The following is a 22,661-nucleotide window of genomic DNA, read 5'->3' as shown; positions in this document are numbered from 1 at the left end:
CCTCCCTTTTTCTTTCTTTCTCCCTCAGTTGATAATCAGGAAAATGTGGGCTGGAGGGGTTGTATGCAAACACATGAAAACACAATGCCCACATTTCCTGAGCCTCACAGCTAGTCTCTGCTTGACGTGTATCCCCTACACTACAGTCTTTGTGACTATTGCCTGGATTTCATTAGTATGTAATCCTAATACACATGTGAAGCCAAGATCAGCAACTGTTTTGCTTCTGTTATATGCAGGATTGTAAGAAAAAAAAGAAACCTGTCACTAAAAGTAAACTTTCCATCAAAGTGATTATTATCTGACTGTTTTTGTATCTGTAAATGTTGACATAACTTTAAGGTTTGTATGACGGATATGTATGGAAAAGTTTGAATACCCCCCTGAAATGACATTTTGTTGATTTTTAAAGTGAAAATATGTTAACACATCCTCTACAGGGAGCAAACTTAAACACTTAAAACAAATTTTTAATTGAGTTTAATATATTGAAAAAAAAACATAAGATATAAAATGCACCATAACCTTTGCACAGGGCACATTTAATGTTTTATTTTTTATTTTTTTCCCTAATATGTTAAACTGTTCATTAAAGCATGCAGAACTGTGTCCTCTGTAAAGGATGTGTATTGTATTCTGTTATTTTTTACTTAAAATCAACAAAACTTATCATTTGACCAGAACTGTACATGAAAGATGAGTAAATTAGTTAGACTAATGTTTGTTGTCTTTGCTATTAGTTTGAGCCCCTTTTAGATGGCATATGCTTTATCTTGTAGCTTCAACTTTTCACATGGGACTATTAGATGGCCATTTTTAGCAGTCACATTCTTGCACTTTTCTCTCTGAGAGTTTTTTCCATCTTGGCATGCTCCCTATGCACGGGAACAACTCTCAAGACATGTCCCAAGCAAGATGTTCCCATTATTAGGATACTTCTGACCACCCCCTTTTCTGAAGGACTTAGCTGTTTTCCTGTAGCACACTGAAATCTCCAAAGAGATTTTACTTTTGGCTGAGCTGTGCACTCCCTCAGATGTTTTGCTGAAGGTTTCATTAGATTGTTTGAACAGATTCTCCTTTATTCTGTAGCAGCTTGTTTCTGAACCTTTGTGTCTGTAATGCAGCCCTATCTGGGCTATTTGTCATGTGACAAAGTGATTGAATTCCATCCCTTCATCCTATTCAGCAAGCAGGCTCTACATTCCATATGAAGAGCCCCTGCTCATCATCTGCAAGGACGCATGCCAGACACCAGTGTATGGTGTTGAAATGGTCAGATGAAAGGTCTATTTCTCTACTTCCTGCTTTTAACTCTAACAAAGTAAGATGTCACTTTCACAAAACGTTTGTTGGTTTGGAAGCTGAAATTAGTTACACTTGATATGAAGTCTGGAATCTGCCATCTTATGGTAAACAATGAATCTAGACATGCTCCACCCAAAACTTGATTCTTTTAAAACAACTGTTGAGGTTATTCTTAGAAATTGAGACTTTTTAGCATAGACATCTGACTGATTGGATAAGCGGAACATTCAAGACTTAAGCTTTTAATGTTGCTAACTAACTTAATGCCATAGTCTACATTAATAACGACTGTAGCATAGCTGAACTTATGCTGTGTTGAACTGAAGAAAACTTAACTCTGTATAGAGTTCCTAACTCTGAGCTCAGTGTATGACATCAAATCAACAGAATTAAATAATATTATCATAGCATTTGCTTTAGATTAATGAACATATAGAACCCACTAGTTGGTTAAACTATAACACTGACCACAAATTTCATTGTTTTGAAGAAGGTAAATAAATTATTGACCTTTATCACCCACATCACTAACATTACCTGTCTAGCTTGTTGCTAACAATGCTCACTTTCATGAAGCCATGCATGTTTTTTCTCTGCTTTGTAGCTCCCACTTTCGAGCCAAGTCAAATGCAGCATTACTCTATACAGTAGGTATATTATGTTGCTTTAACTCTGTACAGTAGCTAGCTATGTTGACTATGTTAAAACTACATTCAATTTCACAGACTAGGTGAAACCACACAAATCACCCCATTAACGAGGAATTCCTACTTGCAAAGTCGAGGTGGTGTTCTCAACTCCAGGTTCAGCGTGTGAGATCATATTAGTATGGCTGCTCACTACATCAACAGTAATAATGATCCACTTCTCTACTTTAAAATGAGATTATAGTAGTATTCACTCGCTCAATCAACATACAGACAAAGTATACATAACACTGGCCATAAAGTTTCTTGTTTTGAGGAGATCAAAGCATCTTGCGCACAAGTTATCACTCATATCACTATCCTTAGTGAGCTAGCTTGTTGCTAACAATACTAGTTTTCATGTAGGTGCCCATGTTTTTTTTTTTAACCTTTGTAGCTTCAAAGCATGCAGATCAAAAATGATTTCATTCTGAGCTCTGATTTCCAAGCCAAACACAGCATAACTCTATACAGTAGCTATATATCTTGTCCACAGTGCAGTTTACAATGACTATAACACTAAATAACCAACCAGTGATAACACCAACTGCTCTGTTAAAGTCACTCAAAAACACAATTAAGTGGCTCAAATAGTGATACCTTTTTCCGATCTTCTTTCTTTTGAGTTGGAGATGTTGCCTTCCACAGACATTTTTCATAGTTGGATATTGTGTATCAGAAATTTAAGGTCTCTCCATCTGTGCTTTCACACCATTTTGCCTAGGCTATCTGTAGCTCAACATGATAAAACTACAACCAATGTGTTCTAGCACAGCGGTAGCTAGCCATCTGTATGTCAGAGTGCTGATGTGAGTACAAGTGGCAAATTTTTTTTGTTTTTTTCGGACCAACCTTTTACTTCCTTGCATAAGTAGTAAGTAGTAAGTAGTAAGTTTGAGGATATTTTTCTCTCAGCTATACCCTTCTCTCCTTTTCTTATCCATTTTGCCAAGTTGTAAACACCAGTCGTGCTGCTGTAGGCTAGTTGACTAACTAAGCTAGCTCACCAGCTAGTTCTACTAGTGTCTCTGTTTATTACATACATATTGTTTACTACACGCTTGCTTAAAAGTTAAAGTTATTTCAGACCAAATGCATGATGGGGGCAAAGAGGCCAAGGAGAGTTTGTTGACATCTGACATCTGAAAAGAATTTGTGGGGCGATCCAAGACCCCACTTCCCTACTGAAAAAACCACACAAAAGCTTTTGCAGTCCACAAGATTTAACCATTTAGATTGTATTATTCAGGTCTCATTCTTGTCTCAGTCTCACCTCAGACTTGACCACTAAAAGTCTTGGTCATGACTACAACACTAGTACATCCTCTACAGTGTCCCTCCAAGTCGTCTGACTGACTTCTTTGTGGCCAAGTCCACTATAAATGGTGCCTTTTGTCCGCCTGCTCACAACTGCTGTGTGAAAGGATGATTTAGTACTGTTGTAAAGTGACAAGTGCAGCAGGATCTCCACAGTCTGGTTGCATAGACTAGAACACTCCAACCGCCTTGGCTTACAAAGTTATCTTCGCCCAACTGAAGCTTCCTTCCTCAGGCATGTGTACCGAGCTAGATAGAGATTACTACCACTAAAAACAGTGCTTTCCACCATGCACAAGATCACAACAGGCTCTTTTCAAAAAGAAGAATGCTTTCACTATGCAAAGTACCCTTTAATCATGCAAATGGTTCTTTGAATGTTCATGGCTATATACATTTTCTTTACTAAAGAACCCTTGAAGAACCATTTTTTTAATAGTCTACCTTTTATTAATGTGATTTCTTACAAGATTCACTCTGGTAATTAGATGTTTTTTTTTCTTTATTTTGGTATGTGAAGAACAAACCCAGAATTCATATTTTTTGTGTGGTATATTAATAACAATAAACTTCACACTTCTTCGTTACTCTCTTTTATCATTACTCACATAATGATAAGCTCTTAGTGAATACTGTTCTGAACATGTGCGCATGCTCACTCAGAAACGATGAATCCAATTATAGGCAGCATTGTGTTTCTTTAATATTTTTGATTTAGTGACAGAAAACATAGTAGCATGCAGACAGTTTATACTTCATATACTGATAGATTTAAGTGACATGCTTGTATCCCAATTACTTTTGGGACAGATATTAACGCTTAAAATGGTCAGGGCTCACTGGCTCACCCAAAGATTCATTACATTTTGCACTGAAGTCCCTGTAGCTACTGAATAATAAGCCTTAGTATGCAATAAGTCTGGGATTGTAAGGGGTTAATGAGTTAAAGGGGTGATCACCAAATTGTCTGAATGCATCATCACCAAGACATTAGGTAAGATAAGGCTAAACACTAAGACACCTATATTTATACATATACTTGATCTAGGCACTAATGTTTTAGTGTTAAGTGCTTCTTAGCATGACTTCTATGAAAATATAGCAAGGACCAATGAGCATGTTCAGTAATAAACTGTCATCCCTTATAAAGTAATTCTCAAGTGTTTTTGTTTTTTTTTAAGATATACATCTTGTGTTGTCCTTAAAATATTAAACATGGAAAGACAAGAAAAAAGATTTACAATTTAATAAATTACTAGATTAAAAAAAATCTGTCAGTTACATAACCTGGCAATAATAAGTTGGCAAATTCCATTAAGGTCAATCATATGCAAAAATTTGAATACCCCAAGTCAAATTACATGTTTTTTGATTATCTAAGTGAAAATAAGTTAACACATCCTCTGCAGGGAGCAAACATATGGCTTTTTTGCAGTAACTGTGCACCAAAATGGGCAGAAGTGTGTTCTCTGTAGAGCAAAAATGAACAAAACGTGTAATTTCACCAGGGGCACCCAATCTGACAAGGGGTGCCAAAACTTATAGTACATTACCAATAAGAACACATATAGTACAAAATCTCTTATTCTTATCTGTTACTTTTAAATGTTGATTTCGATTTTACATTTAGAGGGCTCATATCCTTCATTTGTCTTGTATTTTATTTTCTATTATTACAGTGGTGATAGTAGGGAAGTGTTTTTATGTACCAAAAACAGTCATGATTCATGTTTACAAGACCATTTCCAACCTTTATCACTTTAAACAGGCTGTTTTTGTGACTGTGCCTTTAAGAAAGATATATAAAAATAACCTCTGTTCTGATTGGCTGACTTGTATTGTGCTTCATTCAAAAAGCACTCTGGGCTGAAACACTCCTTATAGCTTCAGCATGAATGGGTCGAGATATATTGCTGTAGGCTGAATAGGTGAATAAGTGGACTGGGCTGTTTTTGCAGCTTAGTTTCTATGTATGGCCAGTAGAGACTGGAGACTGAACACTTATAGAGAATGAATCTAAAACGCACTGGTGAGGTTGAAGTGTATTATTTATTATTTATTTAATATTTATGTGACCAGTGTTCAGCATTCCAGTGTGAAGTGTTGCTCTACTCACACAGTTGGAAGCGGTCTCCAACTCAACCTTCACAGCGACCCTGTCCTGTACTGCCTCCTTTTCCACACACCTCACTCTCTGAGAAATTAGGCAAAAATAATTGGAAAAACCTGCCCATTCAAGTGTGGACCACATCAAAGAGCAGGCAACAGAATTTCAGAGATTTTTTTCCTCTTATTCCTCTGTTTATCACAAGTTTGTGTATTCATTTTGAATTACTAAGACTGAAATATACTTTCATATTGCACTGAAATTAAGAGACATAATAATTTCAGTGCAGGACAGAATCACTCACCATTTCAAAAGGCTGAGAGGTCTTCACCACAATGCTAGTTTTTTCAGGGCCTGCAGAATCATCTTTGTCAAAGAATTTCAGAATGTCTATTTCCTGCATGACAGTGAAAGAATTAAGATTGCCTCCAGAGGGTGCTGCCGTGGTGGCCTGGTCTGTAGCTAGACTGCTTACAGCGTCCTTGACAGTTACAGGTGCAATTGTTTGAGATGCTTTGGTGTCCTCGGGCGCATTAGAGATAGCAGTGTCAGTTGGGGCATTAGCAGCTGTGAAGAGAGAAAATCAAAGCACAAATCAATAAAGATGAAAATTCAGGCTGTAACTTATACAGTTGTATCAAAAGTTTTGAACACGCATATCCTCAGCAACTCTGGAACCTAAATATGGCATTTTTCTGCTAATTGTACTGTACAATTTCTATGTATTTGCTGAGTTTAACATACAGGAAAAAATAAATAAAAAAATACATATAATGTGCCATAACTTTTCATAACTTGTCATTCCTCAATATAACTTGTATACACTGAAATGAAACAGGCCCTGTGACAACAGGGTGAAACGAGTGCAGAACATACAATAAACACACCTCACAATAAACATACAGATCAATAAATACACACTCCTGTTATCTTTGGGGTCAGTTTGGTACCATTCAATATCTAACATCTCTAAATAAATAGGTCAGTTTTTTTCTTCAAAGTTAATGACTCTTCCTGATTTAATGGGGACAACTGGATAAACATAAAGTTTACATAATGGTATGTTTTCAGTGCCCTGTACACATTTTGTAAGCATCAGTGTTCTTTGGGCACATTTTGAACTCAGGCTCTTTCAGCTGTATAAAACATAAAAATATCAACATTTTACACACATTTGCTTTGGTTGTTTGGAATTTTCCTTTGCTTTAGGGCCCTAACAATATTTGATACCTGGAGGTTTAAATTGTAAATATATACACACCACATACACACAAACATACATTTAGAATACATATTGATAAAACAAAAAAATCTCTGCTGTCATTTTTTACTTAATTTGCACTGTTCCTTGCTGTTGCTGGTTTGCAGTTTTCTTCATGTAATTCTTCTGTTAATATGTTGCATGGAAAATTTGCTTATCATTTAAATTTATAATAATAATAATAATAATAATAAAAATATTTTTTCTTCTCTCTGTCATTACCTGCTTCAGCCCACTGCTGCTACAACACAGATGCTAAACTTATCACTCACAAACATGTCTGCTATCTGAGGGAATTATTAGTTTGATCAGCCCTCAAAACACTGAGATTGAAAACTGACTCATCACACTGGCTTATCAGTCTACTCAGTCTACTCAGGAACTTCATTGTTTGTAAAGAAGCTGTTAAATGAGGTTCATCTAATGAGCATGTTTACTGCATGACGTGCTGATTTTAAAAGAGTTAATAAACAAGCATTGGTGGTTCTTTTGAAGATTTATCTTTGTTTAGTAGGTGAGTGCTCTAACAGTATTCTCTAAAAATGTAATTTGGACTGAATACAGATACTATATACACAGACACACAGCAAATAAACAGTAATTATGCATTACAACATACAAAAGTGTGTTCTATGAAGAGAATGTAAATTTTATTCCAAGTAAGTTTGAACCAATTTTAGCCAATTTATTACAAAATGCTCAAACATTGTAAAGGGCATCTGGCATTTTCAAATGATGTTAAAGTATAAAACAATTTATGAGATTTTAATAGGACTGCAGCCATTGCAACCACTGCAGCCAAGTATAAAGTGTAACGTATGTGCCTCAAAGTGTTAAAATATCTAGGGATGCAGGTGTATAAATAAGGATGTTAGCATGCAACATCTAACAGTAATTCCCTATAAATTCCACATTGTATGATGGAAGATAGTCAGTAAGCAATAGTCAGTCAGTAGTCAACGTCCAACTGAAGCAGTGTGAATTAATTCTGTAGGCTCATAACTAATGAAAGAGTACTTACCACCAGTAGCTGGGGCGGTCGTTGGGTTTGTGAGCATCACTATTCTTGTAACAGTAAGAGCAACAGGGCTTGCTGGAGATGTATCCTGTCCCAGGCAACCTACACAAAAAAGCAGTAAAGATCATTAAGAATAAGTTTGCCTTTTTCAGTTAGGCACTACAGCGTACATTGGACGTGGAATGATCATTATGTATATATTATATATATAAAATAAATAAAAATTGCAAATAAAACTTCATCAAATATGTCAATACTGCTGAAAGTAGTAAAGTAGTAAAATCACGTGTTTCTGTTCATCCTTCCACTGTGAGAAAACAACTCAGCACTATGGGTCTGAAAGAGTGTGTAGCAGTCAGAAGCCATTACAGAGAAAAAGAAACAGGCAAAAAGAAGAAAATTTGCAAATCGAAAAAAAAAGTGCTGGTGTTCTCAAAACCAATGAACTCGTCAACAAAGAGTCCAGACTTCACCACTATGCTTGGGGTTATTAAGATCATGAGAAGCAGAAAATGCAATCAGCTTCTAAGCCATAACTTTGGAGGTGTGGATAAACGTCCCTGCAGATTCCTCTTAAAAACTTAAAGCTAGTCTCCTAGAAAAGAATGGAAGCTGTAACAAAAGCAATGGGTGGACACAGCTAATGAAAATCTTTTATATAGTTGCTGAGATGACATCTGACAGTATTTTATTTGTTTATTCATTTATTATGGTTTGTATTGTTTTTCTTGTTTTTTCTTTTATTGATTTCTTTTTGTTGTTAAATGCTAGGCTCTATTATTGGGTTCTATTCTATACTGCATTCTGTTTTGTTGATTTTCTATATTTCATATTTTTTCATTGTTTAAATTTGTTTTACTTTTGTGATATTACTGTGATTTTTAGGCTCTGATTTGGATGCTTTGTAAACCCTGAGCTTTGAGATTATTATTATAATTATTATTATTATCATTTTTTAATTATATTTAATTCATTGTTTTCTTTTTTCACTGGCTCTCTTTTCTTTTTAAATAAATTTAATGTTATATATCCGACAGCAGATTTTTGCCTGCTAAGACTATGTTTATGCAAAATGTCAATCCCATTGGAGTTTTCCCAAATATTTTAAAATTCCACGGCATGCTTTTGTTCCAAAGATTTCCTTAAAAAACTAAACTCCCCAACTTTTCCTAAGTGGGAGATAAGAATGTGAAACTGATGGTTTTCAACATCTCAGAACTGCATTCAAAGATATCATAGGGTATATGGCCTAATTTCAGTGATCCATTTAGCAATTTCTTCCTGAACAAAATAAATGTCACAGCACTTTTGTTGTATACTGTGTTAAACCGTTTTAAACAATTTTGAGCAATGACCTCAAGTGACCTTCCCATGATGGTTCCAAGGATAAAACCATCTCAAATTTCCTTCTTTATCCCCAACCCACAAAGGCGCAGTAAATCCTTCCATTTACCACATTCCTCAATCATTTAACTTAATTTATACTTGACTTGGACGTGGTTCTAGTCAAAACCTTTTATAGGTATAGAACCTTTACATAACATTCTAGGAAAAACCTTCACATTATGTGCTTTAAAGAGGTTCTTTAAAAAGGTTCTTCATGCTTGCAGATCTCAAAACAGTTCTTTAAAGCAGAATCTATTGAAAGTGTCCTTAGGGAACCAAAAGTCAGTCTTCAAAGACATAAGTTTAGACTTTTAGACTATTCTTTAACACAACCCGTACTGATAGAAGCAGCGGGAAGGAATTTGCACTATATGTAAAGCTCCTGCAAATGAGGCATTCTTCACAAATCCCTATAGTGTTCCCAGTGCAAGGGTGACGTGTACTCTGAGGAGGCTGAGGTGGAGAGCAAGGTTAAAAAAGCCAGCCCTGTCCCACCCACCACCAAAATCCATTAACTCTCATCCCCAAAACAATGTGGCATGTTTGCACAGGCACACTGAGTAATTAATAGCCTAAGTGTGGGGTAATGCTCCCACCACAGCCTGTACAAACAAACATCACCCTGAAAAAGTCATGACCTTTGGCTTTGCCACGCCTGGCAGTGCTCTCTTGGGTGAAATTTTCCTGCTAAAATAAGGTGATTCTCAGCCCTAACTGCATGGTCTCATTCACACCATGCATAATCACATGACTTGAATGTAGTGAAACAGCTTTAGGATAGTCCTATTTGTTTGTTTGCAATGAGCAACACCAGAAAGTGTCTCCTGAGCTTAACGTACTATAACGTTTTAATACTGGAATGGGGTGGTACTGTTGCTTTTTAAATATTATTGTGTTTTAATGTGTTAGAGCTTTCAAATTAATAAGATTAGTAACCCCTTAGAGGGCCTATGTTATGAAAATTGTCACACAATAGGAGGGTGAAGGCAAACACAAGCTTCTTGTGAAGACAGACACCGCATCTTTTAGAACTGCTGCTAACGTAACGACATTGGACAGCTGAACGCGCTTGGAGGAGAACGCTAACGGCCAGTTCTGTTACATCAACTAACAGACATCTGTGCTGGCTAGCAATACAGTGCTTGTTAATATGCAAGATAATATGCCAGTTAGAATGAGATTGAAGTGCAGTTCCACAAATGAGGCCTTATAGTTCAAAGGGTTAAAATAAGTGCTGCAGGTCGGTTTATAGCGCCCTGACACTTACACTTGTCTATTAGTTCAGTACACTTATTATTGCTAAAAGTTTACATATTCAGGTTCAGTGTAACTTGTGTGCAGTGCATTCCTTCTAAACTCTCAGTCTGAGCTGAGTCAGGGACTCGGTCAGACTCTTGAGAAACAGGCTCACTGAAGGCATTCCTGGTGAAATTCCAGAGTCTGGTGTGCCTTACCATCAAACTCATTGTCACCCATGCTTCAGAATGCTGACCGGGACACATGCTGGGTGGCCTGCCTCTCCCTCGTTAACACCAGAGAGAGCACCACCACACCCTGAGGACTGATGCCGCCCAACTTTCAGAATCGGCAGCAGCAGCTGAGCGGATCCTTCAGGTTCAACAGGTGTCTGTCCACAATTAGGATATAGGACCCATGTGTCAAACACAAGTCAGGCCTGTGACACAGTTCTATTTTAATTGTCTGTTAATATTAGCCCATTTCACCATGAACTGCACTACAGGTCCCAGCATGCACTTCAACATAGTGTGCTCCCACCCCCTCTCCAAAAAGATCTATGAAACTGCATTACCAAAGGTGGCAGGTGTGCAGAATGGGCAGTTTTAAAAAACCTACTGCACATTGGGTACATTTAAAGTGGTTTAACAGTTAACTGCAGCTAATGTAGTCTATTATTTTATTTGAAACAGTTTGTTTTTATTTAAAATTATTATTTTTGAATCGTTCAAATATTTAGTGCTTATTTTTTGCCTTTGTAGTTTTGGTATATTTTGAACAAACAATGGCCTGTTGGGGTCATGGCAAAATGTTAAGTAAAAATAAAATAAAAACACAGTTGGCCCATGGATTTGTTGAGATTTTTAATACAGCTCTTTTAGTGGTTGAGTTTGACAACCCTGAAACAGGCATAATCCATAGGAAATACTATAAGGTCAATTCTAGAGCTGTTGAGCGATTAAAATAATTAATCATGATTAATCACATTGCTTTGTGTAGTTAGTCTTGATTTATCGCATTTGTATTATTTGTTCAAACTAGTTTATTTTCTTATAGCTACAAATGTCAACAAAATAAGCAATTTATTACTTTCAGTAATTTAATGACACTATTTTCATTGTGTGAACACAGAGTTAACTTGAACCTGAACAGAAAATCACATGAACGCAAGGTGAACATGAAAATAAAATCAAAGCAGTTTCCACATTTCCTCAGCATTCAGAGAGAGCAACTATGGTGGCATTCATCTTGACAAGGCAGAAGACAACTTCTTATGTTAGCTTCTTTCTTATTGGCTGCATTTGCAGCCCCACCTTAAATGGTGCAGCAATAACATTCTGATGCCTGACAGCTGTTGCAGCATTTAAGGTGGGATGCCGAATTTGAATAGAAGCTAACTGCAGCTTTGTGGAACTACAGGTTGTTTTAAGGGACAAAATAGGAAAATGGAATATAAAGTTACAAAAAAAAGTGCAGTTAATAATTTAGCAAGTTAACATGTTCTACCAGAGATGTTACAAAGGTGAAAACCAGTCACTGGTTGAAATAAGAATGGAAAAGCGTTTAACGCTTAACAAAGCATCTGTTTGCATAGAAATTCCTGCCCTTTAAGAAGAAGAACAAATCAGCTTACTGATTATCCTGCAGGGACTTGCTGGAAATAAATTAACAAAATGGACTTAACTGAACATTAAACCTTGCTGCGATACTTAATTGGAAAAAGGCTAGGAAGCCTTTAAAAAGACAATGCAAAAAACACTACTGTATGTTAACACACTTCGCAGACACTCCAGAGCAACTTTCAGTTTAATTCTGTAAAAGATGAGGCAAATGTAACATGGAGTCTTGCCCAAGCACTTTTATTGGTGTAGTGTGGGGTGCTCGCCCAAGTAAGCAATCAAACCCCAGTTTGCTGAGTAGAGCAGCAGTGTTACCCACTACGCCAACCACAACTGTTGCAAACATACAAAAAGATCCATCCATCATCTAAACCACTTATCCTTCTGGGTCGCTGGAGCCTATCCCAGCTGTCATTGGGCAGAAGGCAGGATACACCCTGGACAGGTCGCCAGTCCATCACAGGGCAGACAGACAGACATACACATTCACACCTAGGGGAAATTTAGCAATTTAGTTTTTGGACTGTGGGAGGAAACCGGAGTACCCGGAGGAAACCCACGCAGACACGGGGAGAACATGCAAACTCCACACAGAAACAACCCTGGTCACCCGGCCGGGAATCGAACCCAGGCCCTTTTTGCTGTGAGGCGACAACGCTACCCACTGCGCCACCATGCCGCCCCCATACAAAAGATAATTGATACCATTAACTGTGTTCAGTCAAGTAATCGTGGCAGTCCTAATTAGATGTTTACCTCACTGCTGCTGGCCTCTATTTTCAACGAATAGTGCACATTTTCAAGAAGTCCATCCTCCTTTCTACCACTTGTGTTTCCAAATCTGCTCTGCTGTTAAAGGTTCCTCATTTCAGAAGCCCTCTTGCAGGCAGAGCTATTGTATTAGACACTGTGCAGAACAGGTTGTATACTTTAATTGGCTGGACTGGGCATAAATCCTACAGCTCCTAACAGTGTTAATAAAACAGCACACTGACTCACGGAGGCCAAAAGCTGACATGTTTATTGATGCTATAACATTTGAGAAGAATGCACAGTCTCACGCAAACAAGGCACTGCATCCATTAGCTCATATGTACAAGACTACTGTATATTCATTCACGCTTACTGAAAGTGCCTAATACACATAATATGTAATGTGTCCAAAGTTATTATCAATATACAGAGTTAAAATAATTTAAAAGTAGTGATGGCTAAATACTGAACACACTGTCCTAAATGTAAAAAGTAATATATTCAGAATACATTTCAATCTTACATCTCAATGTGCCACATGGGAAAAACTCTGCCGATGTGCTTTTTACTTAATTCACACTGTTCGCTTTTATTTGTCAGCTTCTTTCATATAATTCTTCGGCTAATATTTTTTATGAATAATTTTCAGTTAACGACATGTGTAAAACATCATGCCTCAAAGTCAAATACAACATTGATGCCAAGCTTGTCACTTGTGAACATGTCCACTATTCAGGAGATTATAAATTCAATCATCCCTCACAGGATCTCACTAACACTAAGATAACTGGCTTTTCACATTGATTTATCAGCTTACACAGGCTTTAGCATGAACTTTGGTGTTTATAAAGAAGTCATTTGTTGAGTCCACCCAGCAAACACGCTCTCTAAATGCTGTGCACTGATTTAAAAAAAATGATAAACAAGAATTGTTAGTGATTCCTTTAATGATCGTTACTTTTTGTTTTAAATGTAATGGATAATTATTCTAAAAGTATTCCACTAAAAATATAAAAACTTGCAGAAATGTAATGTGGACAGAATGTAATACATGTCATTAAAGCTGCATTTTCAGGGATTTGGTGAAATCTTTGGTGGAAATGTGCAATTGCATGCAACGTGCATTAGAATACTGGTTATCCATTGGACCCCCTTCCCCAAGTGGATGAATCTGATGATTGCAAACTGAAGGACGTGTCTTTGAGCATGTAAGTGAATGACCTACTATTGTCATCTTCATCAGTATCACACAATGCAATAATTTTGCATTTCAGACCTAAACATCGAGCCGGACCTTTTTTTGAGCCTATGACATATGAATACATGATGCTGGACAATGTGGTACAAAAAATTCCGATGAGATCCAACCCAACACATTTGAGTTTTAAATTATTCTTTAAAGTTTAAGAGGGTGACTCACAGCAGCGCACGCACACCATATATATCAGTATAGTTTTCAGTAATGCTATTTCTTTAAGTTCTAACAAAAAATCTTACATATAAATATTTTATTTCTATATTCTGAATAAATTTTCTGAATATTTGTATTCCGTTGCATCCCAACCCCATCAGTGTGTTGCATCATGACATGATTCAGTTGCAATTTTTTTTTAACAAAAAACAAATGCATCACCTCCTCTGCTGTTTGAGTACTGAGGAATGGTTGACAGGCCTTTATATTACCCAAGACTACTGAGGCTGTGTTGAGGTTTCCACAGCTGGGATCGTCATGTTCTGTGGTGAATGAAATCATCTGAGAGTTGGTCTCTAACTAAACCTACGGTTTCAGCGTGAACATGACGCAAATTAGCAAGTGGCTTCAAAGCTAGCTGTGATTCACTCTCACTCCCTGTTACAGTAAGCTTGCAGCTCAGTGATTCAAATACATACAATACAGAACAATATTGTCACTTATTTGCCTGTTTTGTGTATATGAACTTTTATTCCTGCATCGACAGGACACATGTAATACCTCTATTCCCTGTTAATGTCCTGTGGTTCGTTATATAAAATATGTTAAATATTTATCTCAACAACAATTTAACTAAGAAGTATGATTGCAACAATCAAAAAAGGGTCAATTCCTTACATTGTTCATGCATTTAGTTTTTTTTTTACCCTGAGATCCACTTATATGGTTTTATATACCAAAAACATAATTGATTTTATCTGTGACCATTTTCCAACCTCTCTTCGTAACTTAGAACAGCCATAAATATGTAAATGACTTCTGTTGATTGGCTGACATGTACCTCATTCAAAAAGCAGTCTGGTCTAAAACACTCCTTATAACTTCAGCATGAATGAATGGGGCTTGACAGATGTGGGCTCAGTAAGCAGACATCCATCACAAATATATGCGACATTGCAAATTTATATGACATCACAAAAACAATGAATTCAAAACAGGCTGTTTTGTAGTTTAGAGATTCTAGAGTGGGATGTTTCCACGATATCAGCCATTTCCTCACTTTCTATTTGACCTCTTAAATCTCAGGGTTATTATATTAAGGTTTATTATACAGTAAGTACAGGGACTTCAGTGCAAACTGGTTGAGCTATTCTTAAGTTATAGAAGTGTGTAATGAGCTTTGGGTCAGCCAGTGTGCTCTGGACATTTAAGGGGTTAAGTATTTCCCTGGAGTGATTTCATGCATTTCTGTAATTTTCATTTTCACAGTTTTCCACTCACCTTTGCAAACACATGTCACAGGCATATGGATGCCACAGAATATGTTTTCGATTTCTGTTGTTTCTTTTTATAAATATTATTCCTGAACTTTCAAACTGAACATATACGTTTAAGAATAGAAAAAAAATAGAAATCACAAATGTAACCTAGATTTATATGCCTGCATTATGTGCATACATGTAAAGGGAAGTCATATTCTGTAAGGGAGTCGAAATTCGGCACCACATCTGGCTGTCTGTAGAAAACTTGGATGCAGTTGAGAGAAGTTTCGTGGATTTATTTACAGAAAAGATTTGGGTGACTATTAAATTCTAGTATTTGTTAGCAACATCAGCCTTGTAGCTCCAGTTTAAAACTAAAGAAGCAAAATTTGGAAACCAAATATGGCTTGGCTGATTGACTACATCCAGGGTAAGTGGAAATTTGCGTAAATTAGATTGTTGGCCCACGTATTACTTAAAGATGTTTTGTGCGAGCTTATCAGATTGTGTCAAGAAAGCTTAATGCAATCTACAGTTGCTAGCTTAGAAATTTAGGTCTCAGCACTCAATTCACCCACCGACTCCCATACATGATTGTTCATATAGTTTCTATGGCAGTGCTGATTGGACACCAAAGATGGAACAAGCGGTAAGATTTTTTTTCAAATATCCATTAAAAAACGTGGTTTCCAGAACAAAACTGTGGTTGTAGAGTGGTTGCAGTGGACCTGTCAGGGCTGTGAGGCAGGAAGCCAGAGCTGGAGCTGTGGGAGGCCACAATAAGACGATAAGGGCCGGGTGTCAGTTATTATTCAACAATGTGCAAGCGAGACTAAGCCATATCTTAGTGTTTGGTCCTGCTTCCCTTCAGCCAGTGGCCTCCTCCTGAGAGTGTGGGCTGAGCAGAGAGGGATCTGTGTACACAGAGCCAAAACATACACCTTCTCTTTCTAACACACAAATACGAAAAGCAAGTCACCAGTTGATTACTTCAGAGTAAAGAAGACATGTCAGTGCTGTCTGTATTAATCCTCATTCCGCTAGAGATCTTGAATTAATCTATCAGCATAGACTTTATGTGTTATGGCCATATGCCTGATACTTCCTTATATTGAACCTTTCGTCTAACATGCTGATCAGTGATTTATAAGCACCAGTACGAGAAAACTGATTTTCCTTATTAGTCTACCACATTAACAGAGTATTAATCATAGAGTATAAACATGTTGATTTAGTGAAATGATGATACAGTGTGACAACAAAATCTTGTCACATCCACCTTTTTTTAAATGTGCACATAAAACCTGGATGGAAAAACTAGAAAAAAAGAGTTGCATGGTGAGTGAGATTCTTATCTTGGTCAGCATGGGATGTCATCTTGAGGGATTTGTATACATGAGTAATAAATGAAAGTACTGATTAATTCGCATTGAAGTTCTGTGTCTTGCAGAATTTAGCTACTTCCAAACTCTTCCAGGTTAGGATGCTTTTAGGACCAAGTATTATCACAAGATAATTAAATGTACCAGTATGTAACTTAGGTGAGTTGATGATTGTTATTTTTAGAATTCACTGTTAATAGTTTGCTAAAGTAACGTTAGCTAGTAACGTATGCTAAATTAAGTAATGTGTGCTTTGCTAACTCTCAAGAGAAAATAGTATGTTTACCTAACCATACAAACAATTTTGTGAGGAACAGTGCGGTATATTTTATTATTGTAAATAGAGCCTAATGTTAGCTAGCAAATTTAGCGAGCAAATAAGCTTATCAGCTGACCATAACTGAGCAGCCATAGCTGAGGTCCACACTCAGCACTGACCCTCATGAATGGGGATACAGACATATCAAGTGAGGACTGTGAGATTGTTCATGCTTCAAGGTTGGAAGTGCCTTTGTACTACTTGTATCATTGACACAGAAAGTGTAACGCTTTTTTGTGACAACATCTGTTGCAAAAGCGGGAAACTTTTTGGGACATGGAGTTCAAATTATGCCCATGCCTGGAACTGTTAAGACAGGCCAATGAAAGGTAATGCTGATCGACAAGCACTCTGTACCAATTTTCAAATTCATAATTTATATTGGCTCCTGTCATTTGCTGAACTCACCTTGTGTAAATAAATCTGAACTGAAAAACTGAATGAAAAACTGAAAAAAGATTGATGTTTCTGTTTCAGTAGATTTCTTGCCATTTAATGGGCTAAAACAATGGTCACCAGCCCTTTTGCTGGAGATCTACCTTCCTGCAGGTTTCACCTCCAACCCACATTTAACACACCTCATTCAGTTAATCAAGCACTTCTATGGGCAGTAATTGGATAGATTTAGGTGGGGTCAGTGAGGATAGGAGCTAAAGTCTGTATTAAGATAGATCACCAGGAGCAGAGTTGGTGACCACCAGGCTAAAGAGTGCATTCAAGTCCAGGGACTACTGCAGTTCCTTTTTTGTGTGTAGCTTCGTCTCTAATATATGACGGAATAGCGCAACCAGCACAGTATCATTCTTCTCCAAGTCCTAGAGATACAGCCTCCATTCAAAGCCTAAATGCACTCCAGATCTGAAACAGCACACAGGGGAAGCCACTGTTATGTAGGAAACTGAGCATGGAGTATCCCTGCTATTATATCATGTGGCTTGATGAAATGAAGTGGTCCCTCATGCATCCAGACTGTACTCATGCACACAACCCTCCAAATAGCTGTTTTCAAACTATTTCAGCAAGATTGAAGGGATGTTTGAGAGTATTCAGCAGAGGGAAGGGTAAATGTTAACTTAGTGATAAGCACACAGTGGCCCCAAAAAGTATTTGAGCATTCGTGCCATACTTAAAAATGTATTAGTTTCATTGTATTATGAAACAAAATGTCAAATTAAGTGGCATTTATTTTAAACAGAACATTTTGAGACCTTTCAAATACAGACTTATGTGTTTCAGATTGCTATCATTTGAGCAATTTCTTTTAAATGCCTTTGTACACTTCTTAATTCATGATCCTATCAATGAACACAAGTGTACTGACACAAACGTAAGACAAACAGCCCCAGACTCTGAGGTTTCCACCTCTCTGCTTTAGTGCAGTCTGGTTGGAATCCTCTCCAGGCTTTTTCCACTCAAATAGTTGTGACTTTTTTGCTTATAAAGTGTTTTATTTTGTTCAACATTTTAGGACAGAAGAACTTTATTAAGTTTACCAATGATTAAAGTGTCCAAATTCTGTATGGGGGCACTGTAGCCTCCCTGCTCATAAAATGAGAAAAAAACTGCTCAAATAAATCAGTGAAAGTATGAGCTGCAGCATCTTTTGTAGGTAAGCTTATAGTAATGTTTAAACAGTTAAAGAACAGCTGTCAGCTTTTTCACTATGGAGAACTAGCTAAGAAGTATGCATACATCCTACAGTGCTTTACAGTAGAAGACAAACAATATTCACACTACACTGGCTCAAGTCATGTGGGTATATCCCTGTATGCCATGTATTCACGGTCCTCAGTCACAGAACCATTTAAGCATGAAACACCTTCTGCGCTCCTCGTCTTCCACACTGCTGAGAAAGGCCTTTCTTAATCGTATTTGCTGTCTAACTTACTATATGACGGGTATCTTTACCATGGAGATAACCATCTAATCAGAATCCTGTAATCCTGCTGTGCTCTCTGGGTTCTATCTTGAGGAATGTACTGGTGAAACCAAAACAAACAAACAACCCAGAGAGCATAAGGAATTAAAAGGGCACAGTGAGGCAATCGTTAGGATGCCTTGTAATCAGCTCTGTGTTTTATTCAGAGAAGGCCTAAAGATGTGGCATCAACGACAAGGGAGGGGTCCCTCCACAGCTGCAGATGTGGAAGTCTCCAGGGAGCCAATGTGCTCTGTGCTACAAGCCGGTCCCCTAAGCCTGACGTCTGCGGACCGTTGGGTTCAAGCAGCTCCACCCAAGCCGCCCAAGAGAGCACCTCGTCTTATATCATCCTGGCTGCAGCCCCACTCCCGACCGTAACTCCAGATGTTCTTGCAGCAGGCCTGTGAATCGTCCTGTAAGTGCCCGGCAGGGGGACACGAAGTCTCAAATTCCACCCATGCTCATGGGTATGCAGGGCTGAGGAATGTTCTGGAAGGCCTAATGGGTTGGATGCCTCCAGGGTGGAGATACGTAGTCCACAAAACACATCTTAATCCCGAATATCCTAGCCGGGCAGAGGTTAATGGAGACAGAGAACGCTTCTTTGTAATACAAGTCGCTTTGTGTCATGCCTTCCTACGCTGCATTCTCTGTCTTTTTAGTATGTTTTGCCGAACAATAAATCTTCACGTAATCTTCACGTATGTAGATAGTCCTGCTAAAGCTGATGAAAAAACTGTACTGTGTCAACGATTAGGTGAAAATTTACAAAAAGATAGGACATGTTTTTTAATTAACTTCTTCGACTAAAATATTAGCTACTCTATGATCACTCAGCAGAGTGAAAACTTTGTTTCAGACCAAGCAGGCCAAGCTAATCGCAAACATTTGCTTAACAGATCAGCCTATCCCCCGACTGTTTATTTTCTTTTTTTAGCAAAATAAAACCAGGGTGAAGAGGGTGAAGGAATTAATCAAATTACCATCAGTCAAAGAATGTTGTCCACGCCCTCAAACCCTCCAACAGGAAGCTATTCGCTATTAGCTGTTAGCGTCTGGTATGCAGTGCCTGCACCATGTAACCACCTATACCCCAAGAGTGGTCTAAAAACAACTTTCTGGAGAATATTTTGCACATGACTTCCCAGTGGATTATCCTAGAACCACCAGAACAGATTCATTCAATTACCTGTAAGCAGTGTTTAGCATATCCAGATTCCCTATTAGCTTTGATTTATGTTAGGGAAAATGCCAAGCTTGCTACATGCAGCCAGATAGGAATGGACTCTTTGCTATGAATTTGATGAATGGCCATGACTTTTTTTTCTGTGTGTGAGCCCATGCCCTCATAGAAATAGTTTGAAGTTGTAACACAAACCCTTGTTTCCTAACTAGCACCCCCCCTTTCTACAATACAAGGATGGGCTTTTACCTCCTTAAAATACCAGCTGCCACCCTTCCCCCCAACTATACTCCGAAACATGCTGTCAGCACCCTAACACTGTATGACTGCAGATGTCCATGGAACAGACCCAAGCTCTTGTTCCTTGACATAAGCATCCAGGCATTGCGTAACTGGATATCTAAATGTTTGATCTATTGCGAGCTTAACATACACAAACGCTTTTGGAGAAAGCCACAGCAGAAGAGAGAAAAAGAGAGGGCATCATGGGACATCAGGAAAAGTTTTTTTTTTCCCCCTTACTATTCCACACATACAAAAGAAAGCTGAGATTGGGGTTTGTGCTTTCCCTCCTTTTGACTAACCGTAACAAATCCCCTGGGTTCTTTAACATTGTGGTTAAGGGGGGAAAGGCAGCCATGAGAAAGTCCCCATGCTCGCAAAGGCAGGAAGGGATGCAGTCTTGTGTTTTCAATTAGGGAACATTAGACAGAATTGCCTCTGTGCTGTATCGCTTGCAGAGCATTAATTACCCGGGGCAATTGTTACAGCACTTAGAAGGCTTTTTCTTGCTTATTTCCCAGGAAAATCATGTTTGATGCCACAAATTGTGTTCACTAACAAGCATAATTCAGTAACACTACTGGTATCAAATTCAAATCTCTTTGATAAGCATGATGATGAGCTGATACAAAGGGAAACAGATTTGCCCCTGAATAGTACTTATTGAGGCTTTCATGCTCCTCAGAATGTTCTTCGCTCCATAAACAGGTTATGTTATGAAGTTTCGCCACAGTGACTTAATAACTTCCATTGCTTTGGTGTTGTTTTTGATGAAGCAAGTACTAGACACAACCAGTCTGATGTCTTAAGAGTTTCCACTCGTAGCGGAGTTGTATGTACCCATGGGATAATTACACTCTAATGTTTTGACTCAGGTCTTTGGACACACTTGTTGCCAGAGTTTCTCATTCAAAATGAATGTGCAGCTTTGGGAGAAAAACCTGCGTTCTGATAAACGCCTAACAACTGTAAAATTGCCTCAGTATGCCAGCGAAGCAGGGAACCAAAGAGTTATGAGAACAGCAATAACCAAGAGAGGAGACGCGAATACAAATGGCCTTCTGTTGTTCATTAAATGTTTCTTGCAAACTAAAAGCTGGCATGGACTCTTTGTTGTGTTCATGCCCTTGACATCTACAGAGAACTACAAGTTCTCTCACATGTGCACTTAATTAAGTTGTGTTGTGTTGTAGGCATGTATCAGCATTGCCAATTATGTAACTTTACTGACTATAAGGCGTGGGCCTGTTTGTCTGAATGACCTTTGCTTATACAAGAAGCAAATCAAGCTGCAAACTTTATTCATCACTAGAGATCTCTATGTCGTCCAGAGTTTATCTAATCTAGCCATTTACGTCTGCTTGTGTGACCTCACAAGCCCAGCCTCAAGCCATAAGTTCACATCACTCATTACTCTACATCCTGATTTGTTGATTCCCTTGAGATAAAGCACGCCAAACGCTGATAGGTTAAATCATCCTACTAAAAGTCCCACACCCTTGGGTACTTGACGTTAACAGTTAACAGAGTTTGCTAGCATGGCTTTGGTCTGCTGGAATGCATAACTGAAGGGCATGAGAAAATGAATGGCAATCTTCAGCTCACGTTTATGTTGGCTGGAGACTTGATTGTCAAGGAGGATGTTCTAGATCCAAGACAGAGAGATAGAAGAGCTGCCTCTCTCCTCTATGACATGCCTCTTCTAATGATCCTTGCCACCGAGAAGTGTCTCCCTCACAATAATGGCATGTAGAAGATGGACACTCACAGCCACAGACTTCCACCCCTTTTGTGTTAAGACTGGGTGCCTTTGTGTGGCAGAATGCTTATGAAAGTTAGCATCTGCTCTACACTGAATGACTTTGCTGTGTTAATCAGACCAATAAAAATGTCAGTCAAGTCTGGGCTATATCGGAACAATGCTAAGCTGGCTGATGTTCTTTTCAGTCAGGCTGTGTGAGTGTTGGATGAAGTTTCCTGGTTCAAGGCTGAGTGGTGGGTGCTCAAGGTTCTTCCGAATCTGCACTACTATTGGTAAGATTGTTCTATTTAACTGATGCTCTGGACACTTCCAGCTCCTTTAGAGCCACATGCTATGATATCATGTTTCACAATGGAAAATTAGGTGTGTCATAGAGTTAAAGAAGTGTGACAGTGTTTTCCCACTCAAGTCCAATTACAGCCTGACTCTTCTCTCAGATTATTCCACC

General features: G+C 38.1%; 1 protein-coding gene across 1 annotated transcript in view; it reads right to left on the bottom strand.

Moving 5' to 3' along the window:
* Window positions 1-22,661, bottom strand: part of si:dkey-261h17.1 — a 39,329-nt gene that overhangs the window by 13,510 nt on the left and 3,158 nt on the right. The window contains exons 2-4 of the mRNA XM_036591298.1: window positions 7,701-7,799; window positions 5,723-5,985; window positions 5,428-5,505 (exon numbers count right to left, since the gene is read on the bottom strand). Of these exons, the coding sequence (XP_036447191.1) occupies window positions 5,428-5,505; window positions 5,723-5,985; window positions 7,701-7,799 (440 nt within the window). The remainder of the gene's footprint in view (window positions 1-5,427; window positions 5,506-5,722; window positions 5,986-7,700; window positions 7,800-22,661) is intronic.

The sequence above is a fragment of the Colossoma macropomum genome, unplaced genomic scaffold (genome assembly GCF_904425465.1).
Source record: "Colossoma macropomum unplaced genomic scaffold, Colossoma_macropomum, whole genome shotgun sequence".
NCBI lineage: Eukaryota > Metazoa > Chordata > Actinopteri > Characiformes > Serrasalmidae > Colossoma > Colossoma macropomum.
Note: the sequence above shows the minus strand (reverse complement) of the source record. Positions and strands in the feature narration are given on the sequence as shown.